This window comes from Linepithema humile, chromosome 4 (assembly GCF_040581485.1).
Source record: "Linepithema humile isolate Giens D197 chromosome 4, Lhum_UNIL_v1.0, whole genome shotgun sequence".
Lineage (NCBI taxonomy): Eukaryota > Metazoa > Arthropoda > Insecta > Hymenoptera > Formicidae > Linepithema > Linepithema humile.
In genome coordinates, this window is record NC_090131.1 from 29,963,034 (window position 1) to 29,983,418 (window position 20,385).

Below are 20,385 nucleotides of genomic sequence, written 5' to 3' on the forward strand. Positions count from 1 at the left end.
CCTTTGGCCGCCATCGTGGCACGCCGATGTTACCGCCTCTGTGTGTATGTTTCACTACGCCACCCCCTCCGTCCGTCGCGAGCTCTGCTCCATGGAAGTGACCTACTTTGCGCTAGCCGGCTGGAATCGTTGCTTCCACACACGCCTCGGGATTCAGGTTGTGCTGCACCCCCTCCGCGCACCTTCCGCACCCTTCACTCGCGTTTGCCGGGGGGACTTCGCTCGCTATGTAATCGGATCGGATAGCGGGTGACACGGTTACAGTCATAAGCGAGAAAAGGACTGCGACTGCGGAAAGTTGAACATTTTATCGAGCTTAATGTTAAATTTGGAAAGCTATATGCAACTCTTGTCTCCGGATAATAGTAATTACTCTTACTACGAGCTATTTATGAAAATTTTATCAACGCTCTTTACATTTTTTTTTTATTGCATTGTTATTATTGAATTTAGCAACCTTGTACGTTCAAATGAATGCTGGCACTAATGCGATTAATAGGGATAATAGTACGGCCAATTCCTTTGTGTGACGTTACCCCTTTGAAATTGCAGCGGTATCAGCCGAATTAATTAGTTCCACACTATCCGTATGAGATATATCCGTGGACGATGCTAATGGAGTAACTTCTATTTCAATATCAGATACCGGATACACAAGTAGACGTTCGAGATAAAATACAGCCATAATACGCCCGTCAGAATATTGTGTAACCTGAATTCTTCCATCCCCCCCGCGGTGTAATACATTCTCACAAGTTATTATTTTCCTCACGCCGGCGTACGTTGCAACGTGACTACGGTTTCGCACCCGACATAATAATTACTCGCCGCGTTTGGCGCCTCTAATGGATATTCCGACGATCACAACGAGGACGCACCCTCGGTGGTCCAAGACGCGCGCATGTGTAAGCGCACGTAAAATAACGCGGGCGAGTGTCGCGAAAGCGGCACATAAATGATCCACCGAGCCGAGAGAAGCAAACTGCAGCGGCACAAAATACGCGAGGGTGGCGTGTTGAAGTGCGATGAAAATATTCGCATTCAAATCAGACGGATGCGCGACGAAAATGCGAGACTTGAAGGTACCTACGCCCATCTCTCGTTAACGACCTTTTTTTTTTATATTTTTTCTCCTTTTTTCACATGCTAGTTCTCGCGGCCTTATTTATTCTCCGTGAAATTAATTAATGCCGATGTACTTCCTGCCCTCATAAGTTGCTTGTAGATTAAATTATCGCAGAATTAATTTGTCCAAGGCATATATTTATCCAAGGCAAGAACCTAATGTGTCTCAAGTACCCTAATGCATTTGATGGCTTCCGCTTTGTTCTGCGCTTAGATATCATAATCTTTGTATTTGTTAATGCAGATACTTTCGTAAACTAAAAAGTGTCTGTACGAGGAACATCGTGTTCTAAAGTACATGACAAATATTTAGAAACACGTAAAACTTGGATAAAATAAAATGTGTTTTCTCTTTCTATTAATTTCAAAATAACTCGCCGTATGTATTGCTCCCTTTCTCTCTTTTACAAAGATATCAGATAATATTTATGTTAAAGAAACAGAAAATCTCTCTCTCTCGCTGTCTCAACGAGCATAACCGCGAACCACGAGAGTGTTATACCGGTCGTGCGAGTATTACGTCACACCTAGTTCGTGGAGACTGCGCAAAACGGATGGACACGCGATGTCATCCTCCAGAAAATTTACGCGTTTACACCCATGTTCCCGTACCACTCCTGGATTACATTCAGCGCCTCTGCTCCGGTTGCCATAATTCAATGCTCGACCGGGAGGCTGGGATGCCCGTGACAGGCCACGGGTTATTCGCAAATGTAGGGTCAGCAGAGCGGGCCGATAGTGTTAGCGCACATACACACACACACACACACACACACACACATATATATATATATATATATATATATATATATATATATATATATATATATATATATATATATATGTAGCCCCCACGCGCGCGGGGTGGTGGAGGTATCGTTGCTTTTTACGAGCCGCCAACTTCGGAACTGGGCCAACCGCGACCGCGTGTCTCTCGCAACTATGGAGGCGCGTGAGATTCTAGGTCGAACGGAATCCTCGTAATTGATACGGGGTGAGCCGCATCACGCTGTGGTGCGTCTTCAATCGAAGGGGATTGTTATAGATTCCGTTGGGTCTTGTTTGCGGTCGAGCCGCGCGTGAACTCGTTGTTACGGAATATATTCACACACAAATTCGATTTGGCAAATAGATATGTACGTTCCTCAGATGGGGATAACGAATCACCGACAGCATTTCCGAAGATGCATTTTCCAAGATGTACAGCGCGTAGTATAAGCTCCAGCGTTTCCCCGACGTGTACATACGACGCTGCGGTGTTTTCTTCGCGTCTCCTTCCGGATTACCCAATTTCGCGGCAGCCTTCTATCTCTCTCTCTCTCTCTCTCTCCGTCTCGACCCGCATACCTACTCCCGGACGGTGGGAGAATTTGCGCAGTGGCCTCCCATCGGAGGGGTGGTTACCGAAGTGGTAGTGGTAGTCACGGTCAAGACGTTGCCGATCACCCCCTGAAAGACGGATGCTCGATACTGATGCCGGCCAATAGACAATCGACTTTCGTAAGAAACACGTAACGACCGGCGTGGATGGAAATTACGGTGCGGACACCGGGAACTAGCGCTATAGATGACGCCAAGTAAAAACGAATAAGACGGGAAGAACGAAATTGGCAAGAAGGAGAGATACAGCGAGAGAGAGAGTTAAACGGGGCAAAGAGAGAAGGGATGCGGAACGAGAGAACGGGACGGAGAGTAGAGGTGGTACCGGGATGGAGCCTACACGGAGGTTGCTGTCGACGCCCTGCCGCTGCTTCCTGGTTTCCCTATATTGATTTTCTACCGCGCGAGCGAGCTAGACAGAGACAGAACGGAGCCGAGAAACGTTTTCCCCCTTTGTGTGTGTGTGTGTGTGTGTATGTGTGTGTATTTGTACGCGCGTGAGTCCGGCGTCGTGAGCGCGTGGGTACGCGCGTGCGCCCGTGTGCGTGCACGCGGACGCGCGCGCTCGAAGCGACCCGGGGAAGAAAGGGAAGTGGATCGGTACCTGGGTGGGAGTCCAGAGGGCCCGCGCGGTCGTACACGAGGAAGGAAGAAATACGGGAATCAGAGGGTTACGGGCGGTGCGAAGAGGACACGTTCGCCGAGAAGGTGGGGCCACCTTTTGCACCTCCACCGGCCGTGCCGACGCGGAAAGATGGGCACGATTATTCGACATCAGGGGTCCACCCTTTTCGCTTCTCTCCGCTCCATTCGGCACGATACACCCGGCGATATCCGTCTCTTCTTTCTTCCTCGTGCCCCACTGCGTTGACCAAATAAGTGTCACGGTCGTTTCCTTCCAGGATGATGGCGAAAGCCGCGTTCGTGTCGGCGTAAATTTCAATATTGGCCCAAGCATGGGTAGAATGTGCGAAGATTATTACGTGCTGCGCGAGAAATTTGTAAAGTGATCTATCACGCACGTGGTTTACGCTTCGTTAAATAATAGCGGAACTAATACAGTTGGAGATATGTATACTGGTTATATTTGACACGCATTCAGATATATTTTAGAAATAAAAATTTAATATGAATGTCTGTAAGAGCGCAAATGGAACGATTACGATTAGACTTTTCAGCACACGAGTGGAAGTACTCTAGGAGAAAGCATTTGTTTGCGCGAATGGACATTTTTCTTGTACCGTGCTACCGACCGTTATTTTTCGTTACATCGGTCGTTCTTCTCAATTGGTCACCTTCAAAGATTCTCGGTTCTCCTCCGTTATCATGTCTTACCTATTCCTCTCCCCCATAACTCCTTGTCTACTTCCTTTATACGAGACAAACGCGTAGAAAGAAATCAGCGCGAAGGAATTATTGGCAAAGGAAGACGTATTTTCACGGATGACTTTCAATAAACACTTGTCAAACAGTCTGGGAAAAAACTTTGCATCTTAACAGCTAATATTTCACTGAATAAATCGATATATCAAATATATTAAATGAATTTTTTTAGTATTATTTTATCACATTGCGTAGTGTAACAATTATTCTTTGCCGTTTCTAAAATTTAATATAGCTTCAAAAAAGATAGTTTAGAGTTATTTCGAATTTTTGAAAAATATATGAAATTAAATAATTAAATCGATAGATTACAAATGCTTGCATCACATATTGATAAAATAAAATGCATTTTCTTTACGCTTGTTGATCAAGATAACTTTAATCTATAATTGCAAAAATTATTAATCTTCGAAATCGTCGACTTTTTTATCAAATCTTCGGCGCATGAAGAAGTCAGCAATTTCATAGCGTGACGTTCGACATAAAAAGAAGCCGTCGGACTTGATCAAACTTTCGTCGGGAACGTAGCATTTTGGCCATGCGATAGCTGAAATAAAGGAAGGGAAACGGATGTGCATTAAGGGTGTGGCGGCGGTAACGGAGACGGCGGGGATGGACTTTTTGAATACACCCCCGCTTTAACTACACTCCTCGATTCGTTGCAAGTGGTCTATTACAGGCCTTTTCTCTTGCGTCTTTTACTCCTACACTTCTTTCCTGCTGTTCACAAGTGGTGTATGCTTCCTCCTGGCAGATTCTTCTTTCCACTGCTAGGAACATTACTTCCCTTATCGTTTTTCAAGTTCTGCGCTTCACTTGTCCTCCCTCTGTCGAGAAAACCCGTTGGTTTGCCGCTATTTTATCCAGAACATTCGCTCACCGCTAGAAGGCTTTTTCCTAACTAGAAATAAGCGTCTTATCTCGGAATGGCTCGCGGCGAAAATTGAAAAATCCAAAATTTATGTCGTTCATCATTTTACGTGCAGCTTTTTATGTATCATAGCGAACACCGTCAGTTTTTATTATATTTTGCACGAGACAATCATTATAATGGAAGTCTGAATATTGCCCATTCGAAATTGTGAATTAAATGACATAGACAAATGTCCAGTCATCTTGTTTACTGATGCATTCTGAAATTAAAATTAATATTTTGAAATATTAAATTCTGTTTGAGTTCTCAGAGTACTTAATTGCGACACAGCTATTTGAAAAATTGTATTAGTTTTGGATATCTATATTTTATATCTTTGTTGATTGTTTAAAAGTACAATTTTTATTAAAATCCGTCTTAAATATTTCCTGAAGTATAAACATAAAAATCTGAAGAATTTAAATCAGAAGACCGAGGAGATTGTACCGTGTCCTATTCATCGTTTTGAAAAAATATAATTTTAAAATGTATGAACTGCAGCAAGAAAATGTGGTCGAGTACCATCATGCATAAACCATATGTAGGTCATAGCATACAGAGCCACATCTTCCAGGGCCTTCCAGAATGGTAGAATATTTTGTAAAAAATCGTGATAAATAGCTTCACTTAGCTTCGTAAGAAAAAAGTAGAACGTCAAAAGATGTGTGCAGCGTACGTTACAGCGGAAGATAATAACCTCAACCACCTTCTTTGCATCATATTGTAATACAAACAATGAAGCCTAAACAATCCATATTCATGTAGCAGTTTCTTCTTGTTTTTAATCTTACATTTATCTCCTGAAGTATTATTCAATTTATATATGCAATTGAGAATTATCCTGTACTTCGAGCACCGATGTTTAAATAGCTTTTTCACCACAAAACCACAATTCAATTAAGTTATAAAAAGCCATTACAAATATAAAGTTTTATGGTCTTGGTATTTTTCAGGATCGTATGACGGCTAATGGAAATTCACCACTGGACAACATGAGGACCTTGGAACACTATCTCAGCGATATTATGCGAGCCGGCGCAGCGGATACCCCAGAACATCTGAAAGGTATGTCTCATATATTTCTAAGCTGCATGCATTTGAAACGGCGTACAACAAGCGCGCAATATCTGCGACCGCCCGCAAAATAGTGGTTCGGGCTGCCGCATGTCAACATAGTTAAACCGGAAATGTAGAGAATCCTTTAAAGTCTCGCGCGCCGCTGTTGCTGAATTTCTCTTTCTTTTGAATTTACAGCGGCTGAGAATGCGTTAAGAATTCAATAAAGTGTTCTGCAAAAGCTGTTATACTCGCGAGCTGATTCTACGGCTCGAATTTGACGCGTCATCGAATTAATTTGCAAGTAACACAAATCGGTGCGCATAAACAGCTGCAAGAAAAATAGATTGACATGCAGAAATTTGCAAATATTGCTAATATTTGTTTTTAAATAGAAATAGAATCTTAACTGATCTCTTTTAAGTAATTTGATAAAAAGATACATAATGATATGACATACAAATTTGATTTTCTGCCATAAACTTTATTACGCAATATGACAGCACTGAGAGAAAATGTGATTTTCAATGATTTTATAAATGAATCACGTATTGGCGGATGAAAATGCTTTACAGTAAATTCGATAAATCGTCTTTTCTATTTGTTGCCTGCTATAGACTTGTAGATTCTGATTATACATCACACAAAGATAAAACGTAGTAGCGTTTTCTACGTCAAGTTACTTATTTGCATTGACGTAGCGCAACGTTCGTGTTCGTACCGCTATATATACTTTGCACATCGATCTTTAGTCGTAAACGTTGCATTTAATGCACCGTTTGATTACGTCGCTTCGAGTCTACGTCTATTACATCGAGAGTGCACTCGAGGTCGATTGCCCCGATATGAACTCTCGTAATCATGCGTATAATGCTAGTAAAATTGAAGGGCACAATTAGGATGCAAAAATAAGTATGAAAGTCACATGAAAATATTTATTGGTGCCATTTATCATATTTTACAAAATTTCGATTTTATCGCCAGCTTATGTCAAACTCATGCGCGCTATTGTACAATGACACATAATTAGAGGAACCATTAATTAGACAAAAGACATTCTACACGTGAAAAAGCACTCTCACGTGGCTATTATGAAAGCGTTAATTCTTCGCGCGTAATTATTGTCCGTAAAATGCTGTTGCGTCACGATACAACGCGGCGTTACAATGTGGCGATACGACCGCGTCGATCCTTACATGAATGGCCTCGAGCCAACTATGGTTGGACGGGAGACCAAGCGAACAACTAACCAACCACCCCAACGCCGACTAGGACGACCACTCGACGCACCCGTCTCGAAGCACTCCGCACCCTACACTCGACGCGACTCCACTCACTTTATGTCGGCACGTAGAGCGACGCACGTAGACGCCATGCAACTATGCGGTGTGTACGAACGGACGGACGAACGCGCAGCGCGTCGAGGAGAGTAAGACAGTGAAAGGTGCGGAGGCAGGACGGCATGCGTCTGTGTCGCTCCTCTTTTACCCCTTTCGCTCCCCATTTTCTTTTTTGCGCCTACCCGACCTGTCTGCCGGTAGAGACAGCCCCCTCAAACGAGCGTTCTCGCGTTCTGTAGTCAAGGGCAAGGGTGCCGTCGCCGAGAGTCTACCTTGCTGGGCAGTCTCTCTGTACAGCGAAACGGTGCGGCAACCAAAAGAGGAAGGGAGAGAAAAAATTCAAGGGTCGGAGATTGGGCGCCCCGACGCGAAATCTCGGATTTTTTTTCCCAGAGGACTTCAAACGAATCTGCACGAAAGGGTTCGTCACGTCACCGCGAGAGCTTTCCCCGTCTCGAGAAACTCAAAGGCAGATGGTGGTGCAAATAGGACAAGTGCTGAATTCAGCGAAATGTCTATAGTCCGGCATCGTTGGGATTTATCGATCGCACTTCGTGCTTTTAGAGTAGACAATGCGAGCTCCGAGGTAGCTTCTACCAACGGGTCACGAAGAGAGTAACCTGGATTAGGTGGGTGCATGATAGTCGGATATATTTGTTCCTTGTGAGCGTACGGTGCATTACCGAAGCGGTCAGGAACATTCATCGAGTAATTAGGACAATGCGATAAAACATTCGCGTATTTCCGGTGTTACTAAAATTATTCTTTTTCCAACGAGAACGCTGCTAGGAAATAATATGAGAAAAGATTTTTTTAGAAATTAAAAATATCAGCTCGGATTTATTTCCCTCAATTATTTTTTTATTGCGATGATAATGATTTTGCACATTATATTTCGATCACCTTCCGAAATTAAAGTTATTTTTATAATATGTCGTATTATAAAAGTCGAGAGAAAATAAGGAATGGAAGGAGAACAATGGTAGCATCTTTAGTGGGCCAACATTTTCATTGTTTCGTGTAATTATTTTGAAAACAATCTGGCAGCTAATGCGGTCTTTGTGATGAGGTTCTTTTGTTTTCCATCGCGCACCTATTCATTTACACTCGCAATTAAAATTTGATCCTATCGAAAACGAAGTTAAATAATATATTATAATATAGAGAGTATATAAAGCCGCCATTGATAATAGCAGAGTGTCAACTTCTCACAAAACAGGAAGAAGTACACAAGAAGAGCGATAGTGCGTAAAAAAATACATGACAAGGAAAATGATTGATGTGGATAGAACTAATAAAGACATCTTTCAAAATGATGTTGTTGATCAAAATCTACAATAATTAGAAAAAATTATATTATCTAAAATTTACAAAAACTGTATGTCAGAGATATAGAGTATATTTTTCGAAATTAATGTGCATTAACATTAATATAATATACGTGTCTCAGATCAACGGAGACACTGTATATTTTACATTATTTTGAAATTTATTCTCTTAATAATATTAAATAAAAATCAAATTAAATCGACTTATCAGCACGATGCACAGCAGGAACTATTCACAAGTTGATCTGTGAACATATAAAATACATCAAAATTAGCAGCGTTTAAAATAATTATTATGCACATCAAACTTTTACTTTTTGCAAATGATTGATAACAAATAAATAATTACCTATTATTACTCCGCCGGCGCTCGGGATGTCCTTCCCGAGTCCTCCTTTTCCTCTTGTCACTTCTCCTTGTAGTTTAAGGCATTTATACGCGTTAGTAACGCGAATACAGAAATATTTTGAAACGGCACTCCCGACGCGTATTTTGTCGTATTAGGACAAAAGTAAAACTCGCACAAAATATCATTGCACGGATTACACGTTCGACACGTTCGACACGGATTTCACATTGCCGTGTTCGTAACAAGTAACGAAGGAAAAGGGTGAGGTCGAAAACTACGGGAAATAATGGGGACAGTACTATTGGAGAGGACAACGCGTCGATACGGATTGATCTGACCCGTACGAGGTGCCGCTGTGCAGTAAATGTATTAAGGACAAAGTCGTGCCGATTCCGATTTGAGAGAATGTGGAGAGTAGGATGCAACAATACGCATGCCGGATACATAGTGCAAGAGAGGGGGGTGGGGAGAAGAGGAAGGAAATAGATCACGCAGACTAAGGGCGACAATATCACCAAACACCACAAGTTAAACTGCGAAACTCTTAACGTTATAACATTTATCGAAATCGAATTGAAATCGTTTAAACTCGATTTCGATAAATGTTCGATACTCTAATGTCAAAAGTTTCTAGACCGGTTCACGTGTGGTGGGTTGTTTTCGTTGTTGTACTTAGTCTGTGCATTTTATATCTCCTTTCTCTCTCTTTCTCTCGCTCGCGCGCTATCGGTTTTGTAGTTTTTTCTCCACATTTTTCCAAATTGGAATGGACGCGACTTTGTCCTTAATGTTTTATTCGTACGACAGCACTTGTACAGAATAGATCGGTTCTCTTTCCAATAATACTACCCTTACTACTTTCCGTTTCCGATCTCATCTTTTTCCGTCGTTATCTATTGCGGAGAGTGTTCGAACATGTATTCCGTGCGAAAATATTCGAGTTATATCATTGTCCTAAAATGACAAAGTACACGTCGGGAGTGCCGTTTAAAACATCGGGCGATTTCCGTATTCGCGTTACGAACGTATGTTTTGAACTGCAAAAAGGACTGAGAGGAGGAGGAGCCTCAGAAGGGGCATTGGGCGCTGGCGGAGCAAGGGCAGGACTGGGCAAAATACATCATTAAGTACTTGAAATACAAAATATAAAATACTATCAATCTTTTATCAAATACAAAATATAAAATACTATCAATCTTCTATCAAAATACTAAGATCGACAGTATTTTGTATTTTGTATTTCAAATACTTTTTGCCCAGCCCTGCATTAGGGTATCATTTATTTGTTATCATCATTTACAAAAAGTAAATGTTTAATGTGCGTAATAAATATTTTTCAAATAATTATTTTAAACGCTGCTATAATTTTGATGTATTTTATATGTTACAGATCAACTTATAAATAATTCCGCTGCTGCGCATCGTGCTAGTAAGTCAATTTAATTTGTTTTATTTTATTATTATTTAGAGTATAAATTTCATAACAATATAAAATATACAAGAGGTTTCAAATTAACCGTATCACCCGTTAATAGCAAATTTCTGATGTTTTTAACATGGTAGGATATAAAGATCAATATGCGACGTGTCTGAGCGTGTGAATTTTAACAATCTGATTGATAAATTTTCAATATCTCTCATTTAAAAACTATTGCAGTCTTCGATATTTTGGTTCGAATAAAGATTTTTTTTTCCAAATGATATAACCTCAGGAATCTACTATTAACGGGTGATTTGGTTGGTTCAGGACACCTTGTATAATTAAAATTATTATAACGGCATTTGAATTTTATTCAATTTTGGACGAAAGTATTTCAACAATGTACAGCCTCTAAATGTTAAGAATGTTAAGCATTAACGGATCATTACGGTATTTTATACGAAAATAGAAAATAATTGGCCTCAAGCAGCTCATCTTGAATTATAAAGTTTCAAATTTGCTTCAAGTTTATCAGCGGCTTCGGTTTCCAGTATACAGTATATCTATTTAAGAGAGAAGTTCTTTAAAGTTTTGCGGTAGGGCCGGGTAAGGTGCGTCATCCGTTTTCCTATGGAAATGGTTACGCGCAACTAACCGACTTCATCTAAGGTTACCATTTAAGGTTATACCGAATTTTCTAAAAACTTGACCCACTGTCGTGATGTTAAAGTGACGCAATGACACTTTTTAAGATGACATTGCGATGAGACGTACGCCCACTTAACGATACCTCACAATATCTCGGACGCGAGAGATTTTTATTAAAAGAAAAGACCACTCTGGCTACGAAAATAGCTTATTTTACGCTCTTTTCATTACAAACTATCACGCCTCTTCACACTTTGCATTTCTGATCTATTATTCTTAGATATCATTTATTTAGCAGGGAGGAAAGATAAGTAAGGTATATATAGAATAAAATGTCAATTTAAACGGATAAATATAGAAATATTTGAATGTTTGACATATTTTTCATTCAAGCATTAGTAAGATAAATCTAATCAGAATCAAGAAACGCAGCATAACGTAAACTTTTTTGTACACTCAAATCGAAACATAAATTACGGATAATCACTTTTTATTTAAGAAGTCAGCATTTCTTAGGCTCAGAAAAAACTTGTTATCATTACTGCTTGTTTTGCGCTTATTTTAATTTTTTCCTAATGCTGTAATACGCCGCCAATTAAATATGTTATGATACGAAATATCGTCGTTACCAGAAGCTTGACAGTAATGTTTAGAGGAACGGAAATTTATTTCGCTCTTTTAACAAATGCATTTTTATTCACGAGTACGACCACCTCTGAATAAATGGCGATGCGAGGCATTTAATACACCGCTTTACGCGTCCTTGAACAACGCCGGCTTTGTAATTTCATTTTCTGACCTATATGTGACTGTCATGTAATCAGTTAGTAATGCGACGGGATTCGTGGAGGGTGGTTTTAACCGTGTTCTCCAGCCTCCTAGGGTTTCATTGGAACGTATGTTCCGTCCCCTATTCTCTCTCTCTTTCTTTCCTTCTACCTCTCGTTATCCTTCCGACCTCTTTCCCTTTCCCTTGTTCCCTGAGCATGTATAAACGTGTACATATAATTAAAAAAGGTGAATGAATAACGAGAGTATGTGCGCATATTTGCAGGCTTGCTGCACCGTCACGACCTTGAAAGAAAACAATTAACGCACATGTGTATTCAGCGTTTTAAAATTAAAAACGGAATCTTTTTAACCGACGAAAGCGTTTTCATGAGGGTTTTGCAGGATATAGGAAAGTGTATAAACTGAAATCTAGATTTTATCGCTGAAACTAAATATAGTTAACTGATCTTATTTATATTGAATACAGATGACACACTGTATAAATAAAATCGAGATAAAGCTGCTATATTTAACGTTGAATATGCGAGTGCGTAATAATAATATTCCGTGAATCAACAGTCTACAAATATATTAATCTTTAAATATATTTTGTTATCTTTATATAAAAAATTCAGTTTTATTAGTGTAAATTTATCTGTCAGAAAGAAATCATTTTAGAAAGTTCAATTTTATGACATAAAAGATTATTGAATCTCTTCCAAAAAGCATTGAATCTTATGTTGGCGTTCTGCGAGCACGTGCTCCGGTAAGCGTCTCTATCGATTTTACAAACTTCGACTGGATTCTAAGAACATGTAGAAGGAAGAAACGCGAAGAAGGTAGAAACGCGAAGAGTCAATGAACTCTATTCTACAATCCACCGTAGACTCGCGCGCGCTTCGGTGCGCGATTTTATTGATTTTTCACAATTCTGACCCGTTGCTTTTCCAGTTAGCGGAAGTGACTATGCGCCCTTCCGCCGTTGCTCTTCTTTTCTTTAAATTTTGGGTCTGACAATTCGCGGAGGAAGAACTGTGCGAAGTCAATAAATTTTTCTTGGCGGATTTGCGCTACAAAGCATGCTGTTATAAATTTTGATAAATTCGACGAACTTACAAACGTTCTTTATCATAAATGTTCTCAATAATTGACACCTACATTCTTGCCCTAGTAATATTCAAACTTGCCGAAATTCTTTTGGTCCTAAGCCCTACTTTTTTGCAAAAAATTATTGTGCATTTCTTTTACCTTTCTCGCGAATAGCGAGTCTCTTTCTGTGGGGTGGAAAGAGAGAATCTCGGATTAAGGTCGCGCGCGGCCGTTTCATCAGCAGACGCGTGGTGTGCCTATCACGAGGTGGCGCCATCCAGATACGAGATATTGGCCGAGATTATGTGAGGAGCCGAGGATGCGGGCGGCTATCGATCGTAGTCGATATGAGAAAACTTAGCGGGAGCACACGAGGCTAAAGTAATAGCCGCGTCGCGGCCGGTTTAATAGAGCCGATCGGTAACCTGTAGCCAGTCTCTCCAGTTTTTCCTTCAGTTCTCGTTACTCGTCCTCTTCCTCGCTGGGGTATTCTTCAGAAGAAAGAAAATATTGGATCCGTTTGTAGAACGTCACACGGATCCTCGTACGGATTCCGTTGTCCTCGCTTCGCTGGAAACCGTATTTGTCTTCCTCTGGATTGCAAAAAAATTGCGCAATTAAAAAAAAAAAAAATAGGAAAACGCGTGGGAATTCGTTAGGGTAACATTTCTTTATAAGTTTTTTTACAAAATTTTTTTATCGTTATCTCTTGCTTCTTTCGACGCTTTGCTATTATCGTGTGGCATAGTTTTAAATTTTGCACAACTCTAAGTTTAATTTAAATCTAAAAAATCTGTTCTTTTCGTAATACAAAATTTTTAGATAATATGAAAATAAAAATTGGAACGTCTATCTGGCTTTTTATATTTCAACAAATTACACGGTTTGTGTACAATTAATTATTAATTTTTCAATTTTTAAACGTGTTCTTAAATTTTTTAGCAATTCTAAAAAAAAATGTGTTATAAGGGCAAAGACATTGTGACATACAAAAGAACCACTTCAGAAATTGCTCACATTCTAACACGACTTTATCTTCATCTGCTTGACTTCGTCTGTAGTAGACAACGCTAAAAATGCATTTGTTATTTTGAAGCACGTTTTTCACGCTCTCGCGAAGTATTAAAGGTTACTGATATAGATCGATATACTTGAAAAGTAAAACTACTACTTTAGAATGTACTGCTGAAACATTTTGGTTGTCATAAATATTTCAGCTTTCTTAGGATCGTTTACTAGCCTAATAATAGCTGGCTCACGGCTACTTTTGAATGAGTATTCGAGAAACCTATTCCGCTCAAATCTTATCGCTTCATCAGTTACGCATATAACGCACGTTATTATCAGGCATTACCTCACTTTCTTCAGGCTATTATCTGGTATGTTATATTTGATATAGCCGCAAATCTCGAAAAAGAATTAAACGATGCTATTAAGCCTTGTTACGAAATTCATACATTTAATCCTTATATCAGTGTTGATAGTGTGAACGTAAACGCTGCTAAATTTCTACGACTAAAAATATTAACTGTACAAAATTAGACAAGAAGTCTATCATTACAGTTAAGTTTTAATCTTATAAAAATTTTATGATATTTTATATATCAAATTAGTATATCTTTATTCGATTTTTCTCGTTTTTTTTCTCCTATTCTTATCTTAGAGAACATTGCAATGTTCTTCTTAAAATGCGGAACAACTCGACAACCGTTCTGCTCGTTTATCACTATCTACTGACATTTTTCCTAGAAAATTTGTTATCTCTGAAATGTTACATTCTCTCTTTCGATGACTTCTCACATTTCGAATTTAGACTTCTCTTGCGCATCTATGACAGCGTCACGCTGTAAGGCGGGGGCTTGCCGCGGAATCACGATCTCACCGGTCTACAGACTGGAACGGGATATCGATCTTAAAGTGTCAGAGTGCCTGAGAGGAAGATTAGCAGTCGTACGAGGGCGAACGGTCAGGTTGCCTCTTGCGAGGAACTGAGGCTCTTACTATTCGCGTGTTCTCGACTATCGACCGAGAGCAGGTGGCTTCCAGGTGATCGACGAGCCAGAAAAGAGGAATGCTGCTCCATCTCTGAGAAACTACCGAAAGGTGACATATCGCGGCGACACGTTTTTAATTAAAAACTTTCACAAGACAGAAAAAATTATAATAAACGAGTCTTCGCGGTCGTTTATTATTCTGTGAAGTTTGTTTTACGCGGGATGCGTTTATCATTTCTCTTTATCGGATAAAAACAAAATGAGAGAAATGCACTGATAAAATCCAACGAAGCATTTGATAAATATAGTAAAATGCGAAAACATTTCGGTATTAATATTTTCTCTGGCAGAATTTATGTGGCAATATGATATTTTTCTGACGCAGAATATCAAATTATCAACATGAAATAATAAACACTCGCGCTGCTATTTTGTTGCAAAACTTTACGGAAATTATACGATTTGCCTCACGCAAAATAGAACAAGGGCTTATTTAGGATTTGGATAAAGTTGGCAGTGCGCCTATTGACCGAATGCCACCGTCAGCCGCATTGCAGTGACCTGCGACAACATGCCCTAAAAATCGCGTCGACGGAAAAAAAAAGCCCGTGATTGATGATTTTACGGATATTGTTGAATCCTTGATTTATATCGGCACACACTTTCTACAGTTGCATACTATATTATTAATTAAACAATAAATCAGATTTTTTTAATAACTGAAATTTTTCAACAATGATAGCGAATATACGCTGTCTCCCGTCATTTAAGAAGAATATTTTATTATTAAAAAATAACAACCAAGGATTATTAATTTAATCAATTAACTCCGCAATAATGACACAACATACGTTAGAGTAATGTAGATAAATCTCTCTCGTATCATATCATTTCTCGCGGTACGCAATATTTATACACATAAAATAAACTTTAAATAGTATTTTTTAATTTGAAACATTCTGATCTAATTAGAATAATATAATATTTATTGTCATATGTTGCTAATGCAACATTAACAATGATTATTGGAAACATCGGTGTGACAGCAACCCGTAGCAATTCTTTCAAAAGTTATACAGCATGTCGTAATTAATGTAAAGATTCACATTAAGGGAAACGAGATGGTACATCGTTGTTTGCGATGTTTTTCGGATCATGGACAAATTATAAATAAACATCTGACAGTATTCGGGAAATCCTTTGTATCTTTTCGCCCCACGCCATTAGCGACGTACATTTAAGCCGTTATGTAGTCCGTTTTATATAGTCCGACGTCAAAACAAAGCTCCGTAAATATCCCGGAGGACAAAAGACTTCGCATCAAAGAATAAAAAAAAAGGGTTGAAGAATGAAAAGGGGTGAGGAAAGTCGGAAGGAGAGAAGTGAGAATGGATGAAAGCGCTAGGCAGACGAATGAACGACACACACTCGAGATATGATATACTCCAAGGTGACGAAAGCCCTTTTCTCGGCCTTGCGCTCTTTCGTATCAGCAAGGTCAAGTTTGAACTTGTAAAATGCTCGGATATTTGTTATTTCTCATTTTTTTTATGACTTCCGTGTAAATTTGAATCATATGATCGCTAAAGAGTTATTTGAATTGTTCAAAAGATATTTAATGCTATTAATGTTGAAGAATACATAAATATTTTATTGGATATGTGTGAAATATCATAAAGTAATCTAATACATTTTATAAGTATTATATTACTGTAGCATTATATGCTACATGTGTCATGCAACCGTTGCAAGGACAAGCGATTATCAAGTAAATAACAAATAACAAGTAAATAATACATTACTTATCTCAGCTGTTTCATCATTGCTTGATACCTCCTGGACCTTCTCTTCTTCTCTCTGTATCTCTTCGTATCTCTGTTACTGCTCTTTTCTTCATACCAGTCATATGATACTCACGAAGACGTGACTAAATATGCGCGCAAACAAATCATTAAAATACCACGAGCGCGCAACATTTTCTCGGCATTTCTGATATCACAATCCGAACGCACACTATTACATAGGAATGACCGGACTAGAAAAAAAGTATGGTTGTATGAGACTGTGACGCTCGATACCACAACATATATATCGCAAATTAATGCAACGAATGAATCTTAAACGGCGACAGAGAAATCCAAAAAATCGAAAGCGGCTTACTTTACATACCACCTAGCGTGAGAATATTACATCTAACCTGTTGCTCCTAGCTACAATTTCCGCACATTTTCCGAATATTAAATAGTAAATAATATACGCTCACGATTATTATATTTCGTATTAAAAATAAATAAATATACGGATTAAAATTAAAGAATGAAATATACGAAGATATAATTGTCGGTCAAGTCAACTGTTTCAGCGATGGAATTCATTTGTAAAATATATATTTTAAATAAATAAATAGCACAAAATATCTGTTTCGAAGTAGGCCTTGTCTCAACATTCATGCTGTCGTCATGCAAATTAATCAGTTATAGAACTTGATTAATCATGAGATTTACCCTAGGAAACTGATCGCGTTGATCGTATTGAAATACTTGAGCGTACACAATATTACACCATACGTTGCAAAAAAAAAAACGAGCGTCACAGACCAACTGACTCATCAAAATCTTCAACATGAAAGTATTTCGTGCATTCTAAAATAATAATACATCTTATTTCTTACGGAGTTTAATTTCAACAAACTACACCATTCTACATTCTATATTTTTGTTAACGCAATAAATTCGGGAGAGATTTTATGGCCGTGAGATAAAGAGGGACACACGAGAACTCCTCGCATTACAAACCATCTTACTTTGTCAATTTAACAATAGTATCTAATTTTGAGGGGGCGAAAAGGAGAATCAGTGTTTCACCCAATCGAGGAGCAATTAAGACTTTTTGCTGTCCCGAGCGAATCCTATCTTTCCTGCTATCTCGATCCTGTTTCTCGTATCGCATTTCAGCCTTCAACTTTCGTCCCTACTTACGCTTATTCGCTTCTTCCTCGAAGTCAATTCTTTCGTAGCGCGTGAGCGAACATTTTCTTTCTCTCCCTCTTCGTTTTTCACCGCTTGGAATTACCTCCGGCATCCTTAATTGTATTTTCTTCCGTCGTTGGTAATCCATCTTTTCGTTTCCTTGCCGATTGCCTTTCTCAACTTTTGTTTTTTTTCATCTATGACTCCAATGTCACTCCCATCTCGAATTCATTCAAGAGTTATAATTCCGCCGGCAAAGTTTTAACGCATTTGCATCGGGTTACTTCTCATTTTTGCAGTGTTCCTCTAAATTATAAATATTGGCAGAGAGCTGCCCACGATTGTATCCTCCATCATTATAGGTGAATATACATAAGTCATAAGTTATAAAGTTAGAATTCTGGTATGGTTATTTAATCTTGTTCTATTCTCATTCTGAATTTTCTCCAAGTGCCTATCTTTGTGAAAACTGATCAAAATTTTAAAAGCATCATCCGAATCTTGTTATCTTATATTACTGTTTATGCTGCGGAGGGAATTGTTTGCGCTCGCTTTTCCTGAAAGAAATACATTATGACGACGATGCATTTCTCCTCCCCCTTTCGTACTTAAATTTTCCATAACTTACTCAGCTACATCGCATTAGCACGCTTCCGAGGCTGAATTGTACTCGCTTTGTGCGGCACGTATTCTTTTATTCGCTGAAAATGAGTTTCGCGTTCAGATGAATATCAGAAGTGCGAAATTGAACGACGAATAATCGTTTCAATGCATCTATTAATTCGCGAAAGTGATTAATATGCGTTTTCAATGTTTCTAAGTGGCAAAATAATCTATTCATCAGAACATTATATTATTGCAGACTTCAAAAGTCTCAGTCTTATAAAATGTAAGTGAATTAGTAGATTAATGGATTGATAAATTCCCGTATGAAACGTCAGTGAATCAGTAAATTTTTGCAAAACGTGAATGGATTGATAAATGAATAAAGTGCATCATGCTACGCGAGTGTAGTGATCAAGAATATCGTGTGATACGAGAAGGATTGCCTGAGGCAATCAGGAGTAAAAACGCAAAATGGAATCCAGAAACAGAAAAGAATAAAACATATCACGGTAACTCATTGGTCGGCAAGAAAACTCGTTTGTTACGCTTACATAATTGTTGATTTATTCATTAATTCATTGAAGTAATTAAGCGAAACGAACGAGTGAAATATTTCATGTCGAGTTAAATATTTCATATCTTAATTTTTTCTTGTTAATTTTTAATGCGCTTATGTATTTATGGAATATGTAAAATTTTTCACAATGTATTTTGGTGCGAAAAGCACACAAAAAGCGTTTATTTAGACAGTAACTTATGAAATTCTAACAAAGTTGTTCTGTTACTACATATGGCGTGAAATTTGACTCCTGGTGTTGACTCGAAAGATACCTTGTAATCTTAGCGTGGCGATGCAAAACATTATATTGACGAATAATTCGTACGGCACACATACGACTGTGCGCACGAGCACGTGGAGAAAGAAAAAGAGTCATAAGCCTACGGAAGAGAGAGAAAAAAACAAGGGTCAATCTCAAAGGCAAGAAAGTAGAAAACCAGTGGAGGAAAGGAGCGATAACTGGATGGTGACAAGAGGTGCGGGGAAGAAGGGTATTTTCAGCGATATCGAGGTCAGCGCGAGATACGCGATTAAGTTAGAACCGTAGAGTGGTCTGGTAGGCCGTAAACTCATCAATCACCCCTGCCCCCCCCCCCACCTCGCATCCTCCCTTTTCCATGCTGAACACCATAGACCAGATCCATCAACGACGTCATTTGCGCGTATCTAGGGGTGGATCCGACCGCCAGAGCATTGACCTCCTTTACCGTGACTCCTCTTTAGACCCCCCCGTTTCTTCCTCGACTCCCTCCGGATACTACTTTAAGACCATTTATCGCTTCCACGGTTACGTCGGAGCTGCAAGAATGGTCGCCTTCGGGCACGGTCAAGTTTTGTGCGCCTCTAGAGAAATTAGCCAGCTGGCAATCGCGTTACATCGAGCATCGCGTTAAGACCGGCATAAAGCTTGGAATGCAATGAAATATAATGGCATAAAAAAGTACGGGATATAAAAGAATAAGGTATAAAGCTTAGCATTACCAGTATGTATTTTTGTTATTTGTAAAATATACTTTTTATTAATATTATACACACATCTCTCGAAATGCAAGTCCAAGTTTTGGATAAATACTTTTCCGTTATTTGAAAGTTGAGTTCTAAAGAAATTATATTTTTCCTGATAATTTCTCTTTTAAATTCTGCATGTTTCCTTATTGCTATGTTTGGCACGCGAAATAGAAATTCAAATGTATTCCAAAAGATATTCGAGTACACTGTTTTAGATGCCTCATCTTGTGTACATTTTCTGGTGTGGCAAAATATCAACTATTCGAAAGTACCGTGTGAAATGCAAAGAAATCATCTAATATAAGAATTATATTTATAATTTCTTGTTAACTTAATGACAAAAATACTAAAAAAAAAGAGACACTTTTATCTATGCAATCTGCCACGAAAAAAGATAGTCTACCGAAGGTCGCTGCTAACATCGTAAGCTTATGTAATCTAACGTTC

The 20,385-nt window shown here is 38.9% G+C and overlaps 1 protein-coding gene across 2 annotated transcripts in view; it reads left to right on the top strand.

Moving 5' to 3' along the window:
- orb2 overlaps nt 1-20,385 on the top strand; it is a 135,160-nt gene that overhangs the window by 9,832 nt on the left and 104,943 nt on the right. The window contains exons 2-3 of one of the 2 annotated variants that reach the window (XM_067352897.1): nt 5,755-5,866; nt 10,265-10,303. In XM_067352897.1, the coding sequence (XP_067208998.1) occupies nt 5,755-5,866; nt 10,265-10,303 (151 nt within the window). The remainder of the gene's footprint in view (nt 1-5,754; nt 5,867-10,264; nt 10,304-20,385) is intronic. The other variant, XM_012364995.2, reaches the window with a different exon arrangement.